Below are 17,992 nucleotides of genomic sequence, written 5' to 3'. Positions count from 1 at the left end.
ATTTGGTGAAGCTACTTGCCCAGGATCTCACCGCCAGGAAGTGGCAGGGCTGGAAGATGAAGGAATGAATGACTTTCTAGGCTGTCCATACCTGGGGGCCACATATAGTTGACCTGCTCTTATTTTCTCAACAAGAAGCCTCTATGAAACAGGATTCAGGCAACATCACACAGCCAGCTAGTGGCTGGGCTGGGGTTAGAGTCCCTCGTACATGAAGACATTCACCAGCTCAGACTGTCCCATCCAGTGACTAGTTTCTTTTCACGGTTCTCAAAACTACCACCACACCATTTTCCCTTTCTCTCTCTCTTTTTTCACTCTGTCCCCTAGCCTGGAGTGCAATGGTGTGATCATGGCTCACTTGCCCTCCTGGGCTCAAGTGGTCCTCCTGCCTCAGCCTCCCGATTAGTTGGGACTACAGGCGAAACACGACATCCAACTAATGTTGTTTTGATTTTTTTTTTTTTTTTGAGAGTTATGTTGCCTAGGCTGGTCTTGAACTCCTGGCCTCAAGTAGTCCTCTTGCTTTGGCCTCCCAAAGTGTTGGGATTAAAGGTGTGAGCCATTGCACCTGGTCTGATTTTGGATAAGCTTCTATTTACATAGAACCACAGGGAAGTGTTGGTTATGTTTTAAGTATCTTAATGTATGCTAAAATTTGGCAAATTAATAATTTAAAACCCATTACATTCTTGAAATACGAATGGAAGAGTGTATTTGGCAACTCTGGACAAGACTTAGCCTCAGCATTGTAGTCCTTGATCATACATCCTATATGTGCTGTGTATTTCACACACGTGCACGTCAATAAAACACTCCTTTAAGACTAGAACCAATTGTATTGTTATTAAACGGTCTCTGTATTCAAGACCGATGAAGTCACATGGATTCACTAGGTAACTGACAGAAAGTTCTAATGAAATGTTTCAACAATATTTAACTGGCACTCCCAAACAAAGTAAATAAAGTACCTTTCTGGCTGACGGAAGAAAACGGTTTCTATTTAGTACCATTGAACTAAGAAAGCTTATCACTTTACTAGGAAGAGAAAGTGGACCATCTCTAGGCGGGTATTTTCTTGCTGAACCAGCCTCTCACTGGAAGGCTGGCATCCCTGTGGAGGTACAGCCAGAATGCCTCATGATGAACACCGGCCACGGTGTGGTCAGCACAGATATGGTCAGCCTGAGACAGGCTACTCAGACAGGCTCCAAGTGCAGGTCCAGCTCTATTGTCAGTTATTCTTGTCATCTAATTTCAAGACAGCACAACACCGACTTTGCTGTTACGGCTGTGGCGTCAACGATCCCCCAGGTAAAGAATACAGTCCATTAATCTCTGAGAGTTTTCCTTCTGGGTTCTCTTCAGGGTCTTTGGAGTTAGAACTCTGCCCTTGAACAAAAGCAACTGCATCCATCCTATTCCCCAAATGGATATCAATACGAGAAGCAATTTTCATCCATGGTTCCCTGCGGCACTAATAAGGGCTGCAGAAAGATTGAAAAGTGAAGATCCTAGTGTTCTCAGAGGTGAGCTGAGCCACTGTGCATATAGATTTTGGGTAAACTCTCGAAGAAAGCCTGCTGAATCGTAAGTCATCGCTTTCTCCATCAAGTTCCGGTTTTTCTCTAGATCATTTTGTAACAACTGGCAAACATTAGAAGAAGCAGGGAGGCATCTGTCAACTCACGGTATGCACGTGGCACGGCTCCTGTTGGCTGTTCTTTCGTTCGTAATAATGAATATCCACACGGGCTCTGCCAGCTTCGTCTTTGTGATCTCAGCAGATGTGTCCATTCCAGAGATCCAGGCAAGATGGCTGCTTCATGGGGCTTCTGAATCACCCTGGGCTACTGACACACAGCCACTGTCCCAGGTTCACAGAGCCAACATTGGATCATGTGGGTTCAGACCCTACTTATCAAGGGACTTCTCATCCACAACTATGGGCAGGTCCTCAGGGACAGGGAAGCTTTCTCCTTTTGCTTTTTGAGCCATTATCTTTTCTTCAGCTTCTGCTGTATTTATAGGTTGGCTTCAATATCTGAGATTTTTTTTTTTTTTTTGACGGAGTCTTGCTTTGTCACCCAGGCTGGAGTGCAGTGGCGTGATCTCAGCTCACTGCAACCTCCGCGTCTGGGTTCAAGCAATTCTCTGCCTCAGTCTCCTGAGTAGCTGGGATTACAGGCACCCACTGCCACTCCTGGCTAATTTTTTTTGTATCTTTAGTAGAGATGGGGTTTCACCATATTAGCCAGGCTGGTCTTGAACTCCTGACCTTGTGATTCACCCACCTCGGCCAGCCTCCCAAAGTGCTGGGATTATAGGTGTAAGCCACTGTGCCTAGATGATATATTCTTTTTTTTTTTTTTTTTTTGAGACAGAGTCTCTCTCTGTCGCCCAGGCTGGAGTGCGGTGGCATGATCTTGGCTCACTGCAAGCTCTACCTCCCGGGTTCATGCCATTCTCCTGCCTCAGCCTCCTGAGTAGCTGGGACTACAGGTGCCCGCCACCACGCCCGGCTAATTTTTTGTATTTTCAATAGAGACAGGGTTTTACCACGTTAGCCAGGATGGTCTCAATCTCCTGACCTCATGATCCACCCACCTCGGCCTTCCAAAGTGCTGGGATTACAGGTGTGAGCCACTGCGCCCGGCCGATATTCTTTAATCTAGAAAGCAAATACTAGTTTGTATGAAGTACTTAGCAAAACAAACAAACAACAAAAAAAACCCAGCTCATTTTCTACAAATGTATTTTATATTTTCTGTATACTTGTTGTTATTTTACTGTGCTTTTATTTTCACTCTTAGAAACAGGCAGCCAATATATAGAGCAACCTTCCTCAAACTTTTAATGTTAATCTCGTGACCAAAGTAGAAAATTTCCCCTCTACCAGCCCTCCTCTTCCAATCGAAGTTACACACAAAGAGCTTTGCCTAAAAACGGAAGTTATTTGCTCTATAGAGAGTTACAGTTAAAATCTTTATAAGGGTCTTTCAAGTTGTTTTATTCCAGTGAATTTTTTTTTTTTTTTTTTTGATACAGGGTCTTACTCTGTCACCCAGGCTGGAGTGCAGTGGTGCGATCATGGCTCAGTGTAACCTCCGCCACCCAGGCTCAAGTGATCCTCCCACCTCAGGCTCCAGAGCAGCTAGGACAACAGTTGCATGCCACCACACCCAGCTAATTTTTGTATTTTTTGTATAGACAGGGTTTCACTATGTTGCCCAGGCTGTTCTCGAACTCCTGAGCTCAAGTGATCTGCCCACTTCAGCCTCTCAAAGTGCTGAGATTACCAGTTAGGAGCCACCACACCCGACTCCAGTGATTTTTTAAATTATTAAATGAATAAACAATTTCTAACCTCTGGGAAGAAAAGATAAATTCACAGAGTCTGGGCTTTCTGTTTGAAGTTGAGGCTGTTCGAAGTCAGCAGGGGGGAAAATTCCAGATAGTGGCTGCTCCTGCCCGGTCTCAGCCAGGGCCCCTTCTTCGTTCCTCAGGCTCTGCTCCTGGGACTCCTCCTGGACTCCCCGAAGTCCTCAGCCCTGGTCTCCTCATCCAATCAATCACCAGGTCCTGTTGACTCGACTTTTTCTTTCCTTTCTGGTTGGCCAGCCCTTCTATCTGTAGGACACGTGATGACTGTTTCTCCAGGACCTGTTCTCTAAAGGGAGTGACCTGTATTCTGAAGATATTTGTGGAAATGTCCCCATACAGGAGACGTCAGTTTTGGCCGTTTGTCTACCTACTCTTTGGTTTGCTATGTGGCCCTGAGAAAGTAATAAAGTATTACACGAGATGCTCTGTATATTAGTTTGCTGTTACCTCATAATCTACCTCCAAATTCAGTGACTAATGCAACAGTTAATTGTTTAGCACATGTCTGAGGGGTGGCTGAATATGACTGACCTAAGCTAGCCCAGGCTAGGGGACTCTGTGGACGTCCTCGTGTGTCCGCAGGTGGGCTGGGGAGCTCGGGTTGTGCTCAGCTGCGGCAGCTCTGCTCCAGTTTTCCTGTCCTCCTTGGCCGGCGGCCCAGCCCCCCCAGTTCTCAGGGTGATGCTGACTCTGCTTCTGTTCAGCTGTTGTCTCTTGGTGAAGTTACCATCTTCGCTTGCCTGGAATGCCACGCCCAATCCCCATTCCTCCAAAAAGCTGGTCTCCCTGCATCCAGTGTATCCCCTCAAAATCAGACAACGTGACCTTTTAAAAAAATACAAACCTTGGCGGGGGCGGTGGTAGCTCACGCCTGTAATCCCAGCACTTTGGGAGGCCAAGGCAGGCGGATCATCTGGGGTCAGGAGTTCAAGACCAGCCTGGCCAACATGGCAAAACCCTGCGTCTACTAAAAAATATAAAAATTAGCTGGGTGTGGTGGTGCACACCTGTAGTCCCAGCTCCTCAGGAGGCTAAGGCAGGAGAATTGCTTGAACCTGGGAGGCAGAGGTTGTAGTGAGCTGAGATTGCGCCACTGCACTCCAGGCTGGGCAACAGAGCGAGACTCCATCTCAACAAAACAAAACAAAAACCTCACCTTGCTTAAAAACTCCTGAGTTGCTCCATCCTTAGGCTGAGGCTCCAAGCTGCTCCACGATGTGGAAAGAACCTTCTTTCTTGCCTGCCGCCATCCCAGACTCCCTTCAGTTCTTTGCATGTGCCGTTCCTCCTGCCTGGACAGCTCCTCTCCCCACCTTCACACAGCCAATCCTCATCATTACTTTGCAAGCGTAAGTATCCCCTCCCCAGGGAGCCCTTCCCTGGCCCATCCCGTCGGCTCTGGCAGCACTCTTATTTCCCCCTTCGTAACATTCATAAGACTTGTCATTTTCTTCTTGGATTTCCCTGCTAGACACAGGCTCTGTGAAGGTACGTCTGTCTTGTTTACTGGTTGCTCCCTGGCACCTGGCACTCGGTGGCCTTAGTCAATACTGAGTAAACAAATTAATGAGTGAAAGAGTTTTTTTTTTTTTTTTTTTTTTTTTTTTTTTTTTTGAGACGGAGTCTCGCGCCGTCGCCCAGGCTGGAGTGCAGTGGCTTGATCTCGGCTCACTGCAAGCTCCGCCTCCCGGGTTCATGCCATTCTCCTGCCTCAGCCTCCTGAGTAGCTGGGACTACAGGTGCCGCCACCTCGCCCAGCAATTTTTTTTGTGTTTTTTAGTAGAGACGGGGTTTCACCGTGTTAGCCAGGATGGTCTCGATCTCCTGACCTCGTGATCCGCCCGCTTCGGCCTCCCAAAGTGCTGGGATTACAGGCTTGAGCCACCACGCCTGGCCGAAAGGGGTTTAGAGAAAAGGCCCTGACTCTGTACATGATCTGCAGATGTTCAGGCTCTTCGTTTTAACACCTGAAGATCTGAGCGTTGGCCTAGGGGAGCTCTGGTGTTTGCCATCTTTGTAGGCTTCACCCTCTGCCTGTCCCTTTTGCTCCTGGATGACGGGGGGTTGTATGGCAGGGCTTGAGAAATGGGTGAGGCTGTGGATGAGGGGAGTTAGTAGCTAATTACTTAGTAGCAGGACGGAGTATACCTAAAGTAATCTAGCCAATTCTTTCAGTTCCAAAATCCTGATCCCAACAGCCATCAGAACAACACAGCCCTGTACTTGGCTGTGCAAGACTTCCCAGCCATGAGGTCATGCCAGCCAGCCCAGCCCAGAGCCATCTCTGAATGTCTAGGACATAGCCTTGCTCGGCCAATGAGTTTTTGCCTGGGAAGTTAACTAATGACAGTATTTCTCATTTGCCAAATGTTAGCGCTGCTAAGTGATCTCCAGACCCCAGCCTGGATCCTATCTTCAGAGCAGGCATAAGTTCTAGAGAGTTCTGTGAGGCTGGCAGGCCATGGACGTTCGAGCTGCCCACAGTCCCCTCAGTTGGTACATAGTCAAGGAGGCGGAAAGATTCCCTAGAGAAACACCAGGGATCATCCCCATGGGAATGCCGCTTTCTTCAAAGCTCTAGCATCAATACTGGGTTATCTGAGTTGGGGAGTACCCAGTGCCAGGCTCTGCCTGCCAGATATACACCTGAGATGCGGAGGACCAGGCCTGTTTGTGGCATTTCCTACCACAGAATTCGGATTTATATCTTTCTGCAAATTCCAACTGCATAGTTAATTTTACAAAATTAAGTTTGCATTAGCAAGGCTTTGGGCATGTTCAAACCCATTCATGCAGTTTAATGAACACAAAAGCAACCTGCTGTTACAGCCTGCAGCCCACGTTAAGTTTGGGTGGACTGCCTCATTGCTTAAAACCTGGGGGCGTGGGAGAAGTCTACTATGGAGCTGTTATCTTGCTAGCAATTTGATACCTTTAGCACGGAGGTTCAAATCTGGACTTCGGTTCCAAGCAGCAGTTGCTTAAATTAAGTATAAATCGGCAGTGCTGTCGTTAGTACCGTGGTTGGAGGCATTCACTGCTGAGTGACCACGAACTCCACTGATGCAGGGTGGGAAACCTGAGCCAGAGCCACACACAGGGCTGGGCTGGGCGGCTCTGCCCCGTGACAGTCAGCTGAAGGGAGTGATTACTCTTGCCACGTCACCTCCGTTCACTGTCCACCGAAGGGCTCTCCCCACATTAAGGGCTTTGCATGTGCTCTAACACTGCAGCTCCCAGGCAGGAACTGGTTAGAGGGTAAGAGATCTGGGACTTGCTAAGAGCTTCATTATTTTCACAGATGCTCAAGACTTATCCTGAAACTGGCAGGGCGCGGTGGCTCACGTCTGTAGTCCCAGCACTTTGAGGGGATCATGAGGTCAGGAGTTCAAGACCAGCCTGGCCAACATAGTGAAACCCTATCTCTACTAAAAATACAAAAAATTAGCTGGGTGTGGTGGCAGGCCCCTGTAATCTCAACTACTCAGGAGGCTGAGGCAGGAGAATGGCTTGAACCCAGGAAGCAGAGGTTACAGTGAGCCAAGGTCGTACCACTGCACTCCAGCCTGGGTGACAGAGCGAGACTCCATCTCAATAATAATAAAAAAAAGACTTTATCCGGAAATCAAAGGTTGTACTGCCAAATAGAGTGGCTACATGTTACATCTACTTGAATGCATCACTGCAGCAAATCTATGCTCTCTGGAAGACAGCAGAAGACATGAGTTCTCACGTGAGGGTGAGAAGAACGTGGGCTCAGACTGCGCGTGCCCACTCCCATGACTGTGAGAGTTAAAATGAGGGGGTGACAGCACTGCAGCTATTCCAGGACCGGTGCTATTTATATGAGCCTGTTCCAAACCTTAACACACAGATACCAAATCCACTCAGCACTGTATGCAAAGGGAAACAAGAAACCACTTTGACGGGTCTGGTCCCTCGTAAACACCCCAGATGACAAGCAAGTTATTTAATACGTTCTTTCTATGTTTGGAATGAATCTGTTTCCAAGAATAAAAGCATACAAACAATATCTTTATTACCTGTCATATGCTTAAAGAGCAGGGGTCCCCAACTGGTTAAACATGAAAAACACTGGCAGAGCTTTAGAAAGAGAGGAAAATGTGCCTCACCTCTCACTTACTGAGTCAGAATCTGCAGAGAGCGAAGTGCTGAGACGTCTTTTAAAAAAGCGCTCCAACTCTCCAGGTGCTTCTGTCCACCAGCCAGATGTGGGCACCAGTGCTGCGCAGCACGTTCCCGGCTTCAGGGTATGGGGGTTGTCCTGGGCTTGGATCAGGCTGGGGGCTCTCATTTACCAGGTGTTGGGAGGGGCTGGAGCCTGCATTTCCAGCAAGCTCCCAGGTGGGGCTAAGGTTGCTGATCTGCAGTGCGCCATCTCTGGGCGTGTACCTACACACCCGTTACCTTTGTTGTACTGGGTTCAGGTATAAGTTACAGGGTGCACTGTGTACCCTCGCAGCCCTGCCCTACTCCACACTGCCCCCAGTCTCAAGCGGGGCTTGGACTTGCCTTCACCAAGGCACTTCTTTTCTCGGGTCGAACCCTCCCCTGAGGGCCCCCAACAGCCCTCTCCAGGCCTTCTGTCAGTAGAAAATGAAAATGCATTAATCGGCAGGGGTTTATCTGGTGTGAAAGGCTCAGGGAGATAATTCTTTTTATTGTCAAGGACCAAGAAACAACATGTAGAAATGCTATACACAATGGCCATGAGCTACAAGATAGGAGTGGGGTGGAGGGGAGACGTGGTAACACACAGCACTATTCTGAACAAACTCCAGCTCTCCATTCTAACACGTGAACCAAGGAGACACAGCCATCCTTTTTCACTAAGGCTGCAACAGAACGCAAACGTGACTTGGTTTATCAGCTCCCACAGGGCAGGCAGCGCAAAAGGCTATTGTAAGCTGGTTTTGGGAGCCCCCATCTCAAACAGAGAGTGGATGCTGAAGGTGGTCCCTGGCCGCCGCTGGTGGCTGGTCCCCGGCTTGCTAGGTCCTGGGCATGTCTCGATTCTCAATGATCAGCTTGTCAGTTGAATACAGTTGGCCAATGTGGACCTGAAGGCAAAGAAAGGACACAGGTCAGGAACCGTGGCCCTCTAGCCCCTGGGAAAGGTCAGAAGGAACATTTCCTAACATTTCGAATACAAATGTTGGCCATCCCACGGCTGCTCCCTTCTGGCAACTGCACTGTGGGGCAAAGCCAGTCATTAGAGCCGCTTGGCTAGCTCCTTGCACCATCCAACGCCCACTTCCCTCACCGTGAGAAGTTACAGAGATCCACACACCCATTCCTTCTCTGAAACAGCATAGGGGGCTGTGCTGAGCCGGGTGAGGCCTGCCTGCTGCTGGCGTAGCTGTCAGATGTGTGCCCAGTACCTACTTTCCTAAGACGGTTTCCTTCCCTTTGAACTGCTTCTTGCATAGGGAAAGGGTTTTAGAACAATGCAGAAATGGGTGCCGACTATGCTGGGGTAGAAAAAGCACTGCATTCGGGGTAATGCGAACACTATTCCGTGGCCCATCCCGGGTGGGGTTGAGGGCAGCTGTCTGAGTGCCTGCACCTCCTGCCTTCCACCTTTCCTGCCCCCTTCTTTTTAAAGTGTCCTTTTATTAAGTGTCTTCATGCCCAATGTTTCCACTGTCCCAGGTGGATGCTGGAGTCATCATCTGGGGCTAGAGCAGGTCTTTCCTCGGGAACAAAGGGTCTTGCCACAATCTTTCTGTAAAAGCATTTCCTGAGTGATACATTTTTAAGGATAAGTGGAACTGGTGAAGAAAGGGCTGACCATTAGCAGCTCTATCTGGATTTCAGACCAGTTGGTCACTATCTATGGGAAATTCGAGGTTAGTAACTGCTGTTTAAGCAAACGATAGTAAACTCCTAAAGGCCACAGCTACCACCCAGAGCAGCCAGGGCTCAACATCCTCATATGGTTTTCCTCCCTGACCTTAGTGCTCTGTTTCGAAGTGAAGGCCCTGGACAGAAGGCGATCATGTCATTACTACAGCACGTGTTAAAGAGCAGTACTCTGTCACCAAGGACAGCCCCGCGGTCCATCTGAGGTGTCCTGTTTTCCATGCCATTGCTCGGTCTTCGGTCTGCCCTTGCACAGAGGTATCCTGAAGGTCCGTGGCACGGATAATAACTGCTAAGTGTTGCGGTGCAAGAGAAAGCGAAGAGGCAAGAGCAGCGGGTCATCTAAGAAGAAAGAAAAGTAGACAGTGGAGATTTGGGGGATGGGGGAGATCTTGCAAGTATTTTTAAATGCAAGTGAATGTCCTAATTAAAAACCAAAAGAGATAGGTAGGAGTTATGGGAAGGCGGTGTAGAGAACGAGCGCTCCAGCACAACTCCTAACAAGTCACAGTGATGAGCTTGGCTACTGTGTCCTCAGTCCTCCCTTCCGCTCACTGATATAGAGAAGACTTTGGATACAAGTGGATGGGAGTGGGGGGTCTGGGGTGCTGCATTTCTCACAACCTGCAGGTAATGCTGATGCTGCTGGTCCATGGGCCACACTTTAGGTGGCAAGGTCGGAAATCATCTTGAGGGCTGTGAGGAGCCGCACTGGGTTTCTTGGGGGCTACAGTACAGTCATGATGAATGCAGGGACTTTCTGAGTTTCCCTGCTGGACAACCTGAAAGTGCTACTGGGTGAGCCGAAGCCATCTATACCCTCCTACAGAGAAGAGGAGGATTGGCGTTGTCCTCCACCCTGAATAGTACACGGCTTTGTTTTCATATATTAACCTCAACAGATAGATGCACCCACTATCAAACGATACTGAGAACAGAAAGGCTAGAATACCAATGATCCTTAAAAAAAAAGGGAACCATTACTTTTTGGATAATTAAAACGAGGCTAATACAAACAATTTTGTATAACAGCTTGGATGGTTCAGTTACCTGGGAGCTTGTTCTGTATTTAATTGATCTCAGGGGATTCACCAGGAACCCATCCTAGAAGTGTCCACAATCGGACATTCCATGAGTACTTGACAGAGTTTACCATCATCTTCTCAAGGCTTTAGTGGCAGGCAGGGGTTATGGAATGGCATAAGAAGAAACCCGTTCAAAACTGCAATGGGCTGGCTTGGGAAGCTGTGAGTTCTGTCCCCGTGAGGAGCAGAAAGTGAGGATGGAGAAGGAAGGTATATGCTAGACCAGGGGTGAACCAGATGGATTCCTTCCGACTCTCAGCTTCTGTGATTACAGGCACTGTCCATGGCTCCAGGATCCATCTGGGACGCATGGTCTCTGAATGGCCCAGTGTTAATCCACATGTTCTACTTCTGGCACTCTGGAAGGAAAGGCGGCACCCTGGAAAGGCCCTGGGATGAGGGGGAGGGGGGCAGCGGGAACAGGACAGCTGGGCTGCAGCTGGGATGGCTCCGCCACTTGCCATGTGAGACTCTCCACTTCCTCTAGACTCAGTTCCTCACCTGTGGGATGAGGTCTGGAAACTTCTAGGTGATCTTTACGGTCCTTTGCAGCTCCAGCAGTCTTTGGGCCCTCAATAAAGTTGGCCAGTGTCAAGAAAAAGATGTGTGAGGTCCCCAACCAGTACAGCGCCTACATGGCATGGGAGTCCCTAGGGCAGCTGGTGGGAATCTGGCCAAGGGAGAGGCGTGGCAGACATGGAGGGGAGAAACATGTTGCAGCAGCAGGAGGGGTGACTGGCTTCCCGCTCCCTCCTGAAGGGAGGGCACACCTCTGTCCACCCGTTCACCGCCTGCAGCCCGGGCGGCATGCTCGCAAAGCCCGCCCTCCTCTTTGCAGCCACCTGGACCATGTGTGTGGTCTGTGTGTGTGGTCCCTATGAGGTCACGTGCTCTAGTTCACGTCTGTCTTCCCTTCTCCAGCCCCCTGAGAGCCCCTCAAGGGCAGGACTGGTGAACACTGCTTTCTGTGTCCCTGGGCCCCACACAGTCCTAGGAGACAACACTGCTCAGCAGATCTGTGACGAGCGAGCGAGAGAAGGAATCTGAGCCCAGTGCACTCAGAGCAAGTGGCTCTGCAGCGAAGATGGACAGGCAGGCAGGGCCCTTTCCTACAAGTGAAAGGCATACACAGCACACAATGCACAGGTGTTCAAAGACCCAGAAAACCTGGAGGAGCCCTGGAAGGGCAGCCCCAGCCCTGAGTCATTCTGCAGACAAGCCGTGAGCACCTCCTGTTCCAGGCACCTTGTGCGGGTGAGACTTTCAGATGTGATTAATGCCTGCAGAAATCTCTGAGTCCAGGAAGGGAAAACAGACAAGAATTGAGATAAACGACCTAGCATCTGGAATGTACTAGCACAGGAGGGCACCCAGGACTAGAGGGATCTAGAAGATGTGACTCAGCCTGAGGGAGTCACAGAAGACTTCTCAGAGGAGACAGCCTCAGGGGAGGAGGAGCTCAGAGGCCCAGAGGCTGGAGCCGCGGCAGGGGTGAGAAGCCCAAGACACGACTGGATGCGGAGACTGTCAGAGACAGAAATAGACTAAGTGTGGATACGGAAGGGTGAGGATGAGGATGGGGGTGGAGACGGCAGAGAAGAGAGAATAAAAGGAAAGTGTGGTAGGGCCAGAACACAGATGCCATGCTCCACTTGGAGGGAATGGAAAGCTGGTAGAATGTTAAAAATGGAGGACCAGAGCATCCAGACCTGTGGTTAAAAAGATCACCTTGTCCTAGGGTCAAGGCAAGGAAGAGGTGGAGAGTTGTGGCAGGGGACCCGGTTAAGGGACCAGTAAGAGTGCAGGTGAGGCTGGGCGCGGTGGCTTACACCTTTAATCCCAGCACTTTGGGAGGTCGAGGTGGGTGGATCACGGGGTCACAGGTCCGAGACCAGCCTGACCAACATGGTAAAGCCCCGTCTCTACTAAAAATATATGGGGCGAGGTTGCGGGCGCCTATAATCCCAGCTATTCAGGAGGCTGAGGCCGAAGAATGGCGTGAACCCGGGAGGCGGAGGTTGCAGTGAGCCGAGATCGTGTCACTGCACTCTGGCCTGGGTGACAGAGTGAGACTCCGTCTCAAAAAAAAAAAAAGAAAAGGAGTGCAGGTGAGAGGTGACCCAGCTTGGAAGGAGTAGCAGAAGTTATAGAGGGGCAGTCAGAGGAATGGGTGCTGCCCTGAAAGGGGACCCACCCTTGCAAGTCCAAGACTGCTGCACGTGGAGGCTGTAAGAATCACTGCCCTCAGCTTTTGGTGAAGAATGAAGCCCACAAGAATCAATCCACATAGAAGCAAAGACATGAACCCCAGATCTTCTGATCTCTGTCCAGTGCTTTCTCCAAAATGCTGCTCCTCTACCAGGTCCCAACCATTTCTTCCTTTCTTTTCTCTTTCTCTCTCTTTTTTTTAGAGACAGGTTCTCACTATGTTGCCCAGGTTGGTCTTGAACTCCTGGGCTTCAGTGATCCTCCTGCCTCAGCCTCCTGAGTAGCTGGGATTACAGGCATGTGCCAGCATGCCTGGCTAATCAATGATTTCTTCATAACGCAAATTACACATCACTATAATTATGAACCTATGTTATGAAAATTTGAGATAACCACATGAGAGAACTGTGGACTGCCCAGCATCCATCTCTCCTTTTTCCTTACAGGGTCAGTGCACATCTAGAAGTTTACACTCTCCAGACTCCTGTGCAGCTAGACGTGGCCAATGAGGTGTCAGCTGTCATCAAGGCAGGAGCATCTAGGAAAGTTCTTTAAAGTGGGCCGCCTCAGACTGGGGGCACTCCACTGCCTGCCTGCCCCCTAGTGTGTCTCCGTTCTGCCTGGAATATGAACTTGATAGCTGGAACACCAGCAGACATCTAGCACGGTAAGGTAAGTTTGATATGGGAGCTACACGCTAAGGCTGGGGGGTAGAAAGGAGGTGTCTGAGTACTTGATGACCATGGGGACACCATGCAAGCTCTGGACACCTTATTGCCAGCTTTCTTTTATGTGTGAGAAAAATAAACCTCCATCTTTTAAAAGCTCCTGTTAATTGGGTTTCTTGCTACATACAGCTAAACCAATCTTTACTGACTTGAATGCACAATGAGAATTTTAATGTGAGATCATAGGACTAATGAAACGAAGGCTGGTGCAGAGAAGGGGGTGATCTGTGTCCTATGGCAAGTGGAAACAATGTCCCTGTCATCTGGGAAGGTGCAATTAACAGGTACCTACTGTAGCTGTTTCCAAAGTTTAAAAAAGCTACACGGGAAATTATAAAGATTCTGTTCTTTTTCTCTTTAAATCAGGGGTGTCCAATCTTTTTGCTTCCCCGGGCCACACTGGAAGAAGAAGAATTGTCTTGGGCCACACATAAAACCCACAACATTAACAAAAGCTGATGAGCTAAAGAAAAAAGACATCGCAAAAAAAATCTCATGTTTTAAGTTTACAAATTTGTGTTGGGCTGCATTCAAGGCCATCCTGGGCTGCACATGGCCCACAGGCTGTGGGTTGGACAAGCTTGCTCTAAATATTTAGTTGCATTCGGATATGTGGCTATTAGTAGTTTGGTATTTTTGAGTAGTCTGTTAAATCACATGTAGATTTAAAATATACAGAATATTTAAATGTGGGATCATAGCATAACTTGCTTCTGAACTTAACTTCATATTATGATCCTTATGTCATTAACTGTCCTTTGAAGGAATATTTTCAGTAACTGTATAATACTCCATTGTAAAGATGTATCATAATCTATTTAATCACTCCCATATGATGAACATTTAGACTGTTTTCACTTAATGCCAGGATTATCATTCATATATAACCTTTTATCAAATCTGACTTCCTTATAAAAGGTTTCTAGAAATAGAATTGTTGGATAAACAGATATGAATTTTTTTTTTTTTTGAGATGGAGTCTTGTTCTGTCGCCCAGGCCAGAGTGCAGTGGCCCACTGCAAGCTCCGCCTCCCGGGTTCACGCCATTCTCCTGCCTCAGCCTCCCGAGTAGCTGGGACTACAGGCGCCCGCCAACACGCTGGGTTAATTTTTTTGTGTTTTTAGTAGAGACGGGGTTTCACCGTGGTCTCGATCTCCTGACCTCGTGATCCACCCACCTCGGCCTCCCAAAGTGCTGGGATTACAGGCGTGAGCCACCGCGCCCGGCCAGATATCAATATTTTTATGGTTACTGATGGATCTTGCAAAACTACTTTCCAGAAGGTCTGTTTGTCTGGCCGACACTTCCTCTGGTGGTCCCTTTGAAGGCTTTGGTGGCACACTTATCATGCCTCAGAACAAACACGCTTCTCCCCATGTAGCTCCCTGTGCGTGAGCTCTGCGTGCTAAAGGCCGTATTCTCTATGTGCCGGCTAGAACAAGAACACAGGATTCTCCAACAGGAGAATGCAGCCCTCTGCTGTGTGTCTTACAAAAGCCCCCATTACAGTAGTTACCATCATGTTTATTTCACAAAGTCCACCAATCTAGAGGATGAAACTTCTGGGGGAGGGGTGCTCTCCTGTAAGGCATGTAGCTGTGAGGTGGGAACGGCCCCATAGAAAAGACCCCAAAGGAAACCCACAGAATGAAGAACTGGGGGGCAATCTGAAGAGCCAAGTTTCAGGAAACTTGAAATCAAAACAAACCAAATTTATAGTCTGCTTTGACAGAAGTTTTAATTAAATTAAAAAACAAAAAACAAACCCCATTCCAGTATGACAATTTTATGGCCCTTGGGGGGGAAAAAACTAATGACATCAGGTCTTACAATGTGAATGGTATTAAGAGGATATAGAGATGCATGTCTGACATATATACTGCATATATTGGGGCCACCCACATGGTCCCTATACTGTAATGGTAAGTGGGCCTGCCTCAGTTCCCCAGCATGAGCATCGGTGACTGAGGGGAGGGGGCAGAAGGGATCATGTTACTTGACTTAGGTGCCTTCAAAGCGCAGCTTAGGACCGTGCCAGACACATACAAAGTGCTCAGAAAGTACCTGACAACTAAAAATATCAGTCCCGTACTCCACGGTTCTGAGGGTCTGTGCCCACTGACTCTAAAATCCAGATAGCTGAGTGATTACCGAGTGCTCTGATGGTGAGCCACAAGTGGAAATACAGAACTTATGAAGACAAGTGAATAAAAACAGCAGTAGGACCATTTAGTGCAACAAGAATGTTCACTGACCGTTAAGTGAAATGAAATGATTTAAATGTGGCCCAGCAGAGGGTTTAAGGCTAGAATCCAGGGCTATATGGGATTTACCTAGAGCCATTACAGAAGAAGTAGGGGAAATACTCAGTTCACACAGGGGGGGAATATTAAAAAGTTATCTCAATGAGGGCTAAGGAGTTGAGGCAATAAATGTTTGTGTCGCAGTTCTGTTGCATTTATTTGGGCTGTAAAATGTGTCAGCACACAACAGGAGGCTAGCCAGGATTGATGCTGTGGTGCTAATGGCAGAGAATGATGCTCCAAGCTGCAGGTGAGAGGGTCTGGTCAACGCAAGTAAGGTAGTGCAATTAACAGCTTCAAGTTCCAGTCCCTCTAGAATCCCAAATTGACTTATACAGCCACATCAAACCAGTACTGTGCATAAACTGGTCATTAAAGCTGATCACACTTTTATTCTATTAAGTTTCGGGGGTTGGCATTAGAGTTCATTGGAAAAGCACACAGATTACTCAACCGCCAGTAGCCGGGATGACTAGATGGCCCAGAAACACTTAAGAGCTCTGAGACTCATTAGACAAATAACCTGCAGGGGAGGAAGGAGCAAGATATAAGAAAATACAACTGGGTACAATGTTTCAGGTCTTCACTGCTTAGTTCTTCTCCTGAAGCAATGCCCAGCCATCCCTGCAACACATGTCTACAGGACCTGGGTCCCAGGAACTGGGCTCACTCGCCAGGGGAGTGGGTGGGGAAGGTGGGGAATGGACGCAGCCCTGGGCTGGGATCCTACTCCTGCCTCTGCCACTTCCAGCCTATTTCACAGAGTTGTTACAGGAATCAAACGAAACACTAGATGTGAAGAAAATCTACCGTTTCCCCCAGTTCTTTCCCAGGGCCCACATACATGAAATGTCCTAACACTACTGGGAAAATCAAATAAGCACAGTGCTAGGCACCTGGCAAGGGCCTGCTAAACATTACTTACATGCACAGATTTGTGCAAGGCCTGTCTCTCTCAAGATGCATATCATGGGCGGGGCGCAGTGGCTCACGCCTGTAATCCCAGCACTTTGGGAGGCCTAGTGGGCGGATCACAAGGTCAGGAGTTTGAGACCAGCCTGGCCAACATGGTGAAACTCTGTCTCTACTAAAAATACAACAATTAGCCGGGTGTGGTGGTGGGCGCCTGTAATCCTTGCTACTCGGGAGGCTGAGGCAGGAGAATCGCTTGAACCCGGGAGGCGGAGGTTGCAGTGAGCCAAGATCGCGCCACTGTACTCCAGCCTGGGTAACAGAGCGAGACTCTGTCTCAAAAAAAAAAAAAACCAAAAAAACAAAAAAACAAAATGCATATTATGGGGTCCCAGATCCTGATCTTAGGATCTCAAGGCCCCTCACCCTTCAGCTATAAGAGCACCTGATTCTGTAATAATTAACCCCCAACTGCAGAATATGGTGGCAATGACAGCTGAGCTCACCACCTGGGTGTGAATGTGAGCTTTCCGGGCTGGACTCAAGGACTGACTGCTGAGTTGTTCTTTCCTCATCTCTCCTCTTATCGGCTTCCTGCCCAGACAGGGCCCATGACACTGCCAGTTGGTCAGAGCAGTCTGGTACGAGAAGGAGGTGGCTGTGCCCTGTGAAGTTACAGGAGAGACATGGATGTGTGGCTTTGCTGGTGAAGCCAAGGGGCAAACTGTTCTGCTCTCTTCCCCCTCAGAGATTGGGGGCCGCAGGGCACAGTACCAAATCTTGCCTCTGGTGTCACGATGATGATACTTTTTCAATTAATGATGATAATGCTATGACTAGTACAAAATAATGATGATGATGATGAAAGCAATAGTGACGATTAATGAGCATTTACTATGTACCAGGCACTGCTCTAAGTGCTTAATCAATTATTAATAACTAAATGAAAGTATTTCTTTTGGCCTCACAATGACTTTATGAGGAAAGTACCAGTATTATCATCAATTTGTAGGCTTTTACAGGCAAACTCTGTCATGTTTTCTTTTAATTTCTATTTTTGGAGGGTGTGTACTTGCTCTGCTAGGCATGCTCTTCCATTTCACATGTCAGAAGCTGGCACCCCAGTGAATCACACTGAAAACATACTGGAAAGGGCAGTAACAACAGTCACAGTGACAAAAAACACTCCTAGATGTAAACTTAGTAAGACATGTGTGATCTTTAGAAAGAAACTAAAAAGCTAAGAAATATAAAATTTTAGTGAGAGATACCCATATTCGTGAAAAGACTGAGTCACATAAAAATGCCAATTTTTGGAAATGAATTCACATTTAATACAATGATAATACAAAATCTGACAAGATTTTAAAAAATACATGACAAAATGACTTTAAGGTTTTTGTGAATAAAAAGTCACGAATAAGAAAACCTTTGTAAAGGAAAATCTTAAAGCGTTTTTGAGATATTATTAAAACATAATGGCACTGG

The 17,992-nt window shown here is 48.0% G+C and overlaps 1 protein-coding gene across 2 annotated transcripts in view; it reads right to left on the bottom strand.

The window, feature by feature from the left end:
• Window positions 1–8,026: 8,026 nt before the first annotated feature.
• The window catches only part of LYRM4 (LYR motif containing 4), a 153,725-nt gene continuing 143,759 nt past the window's right edge, over window positions 8,027–17,992 (bottom strand). The window contains exons 3-4 of one of the 2 annotated variants that reach the window (XM_015449931.3): window positions 9,359–9,609; window positions 8,027–8,465 (exon numbers count right to left, since the gene is read on the bottom strand). In XM_015449931.3, the coding sequence (XP_015305417.1) occupies window positions 8,429–8,465; window positions 9,359–9,609 (288 nt within the window). In that variant the 3' untranslated portion in view covers window positions 8,027–8,428. The remainder of the gene's footprint in view (window positions 8,466–9,358; window positions 9,610–17,992) is intronic. The other variant, XM_005554126.4, reaches the window with a different exon arrangement.

Source organism: Macaca fascicularis, chromosome 4 (genome assembly GCF_037993035.2).
Source record: "Macaca fascicularis isolate 582-1 chromosome 4, T2T-MFA8v1.1".
Lineage (NCBI taxonomy): Eukaryota > Metazoa > Chordata > Mammalia > Primates > Cercopithecidae > Macaca > Macaca fascicularis.
Note: the sequence above shows the minus strand (reverse complement) of the source record. Positions and strands in the feature narration are given on the sequence as shown.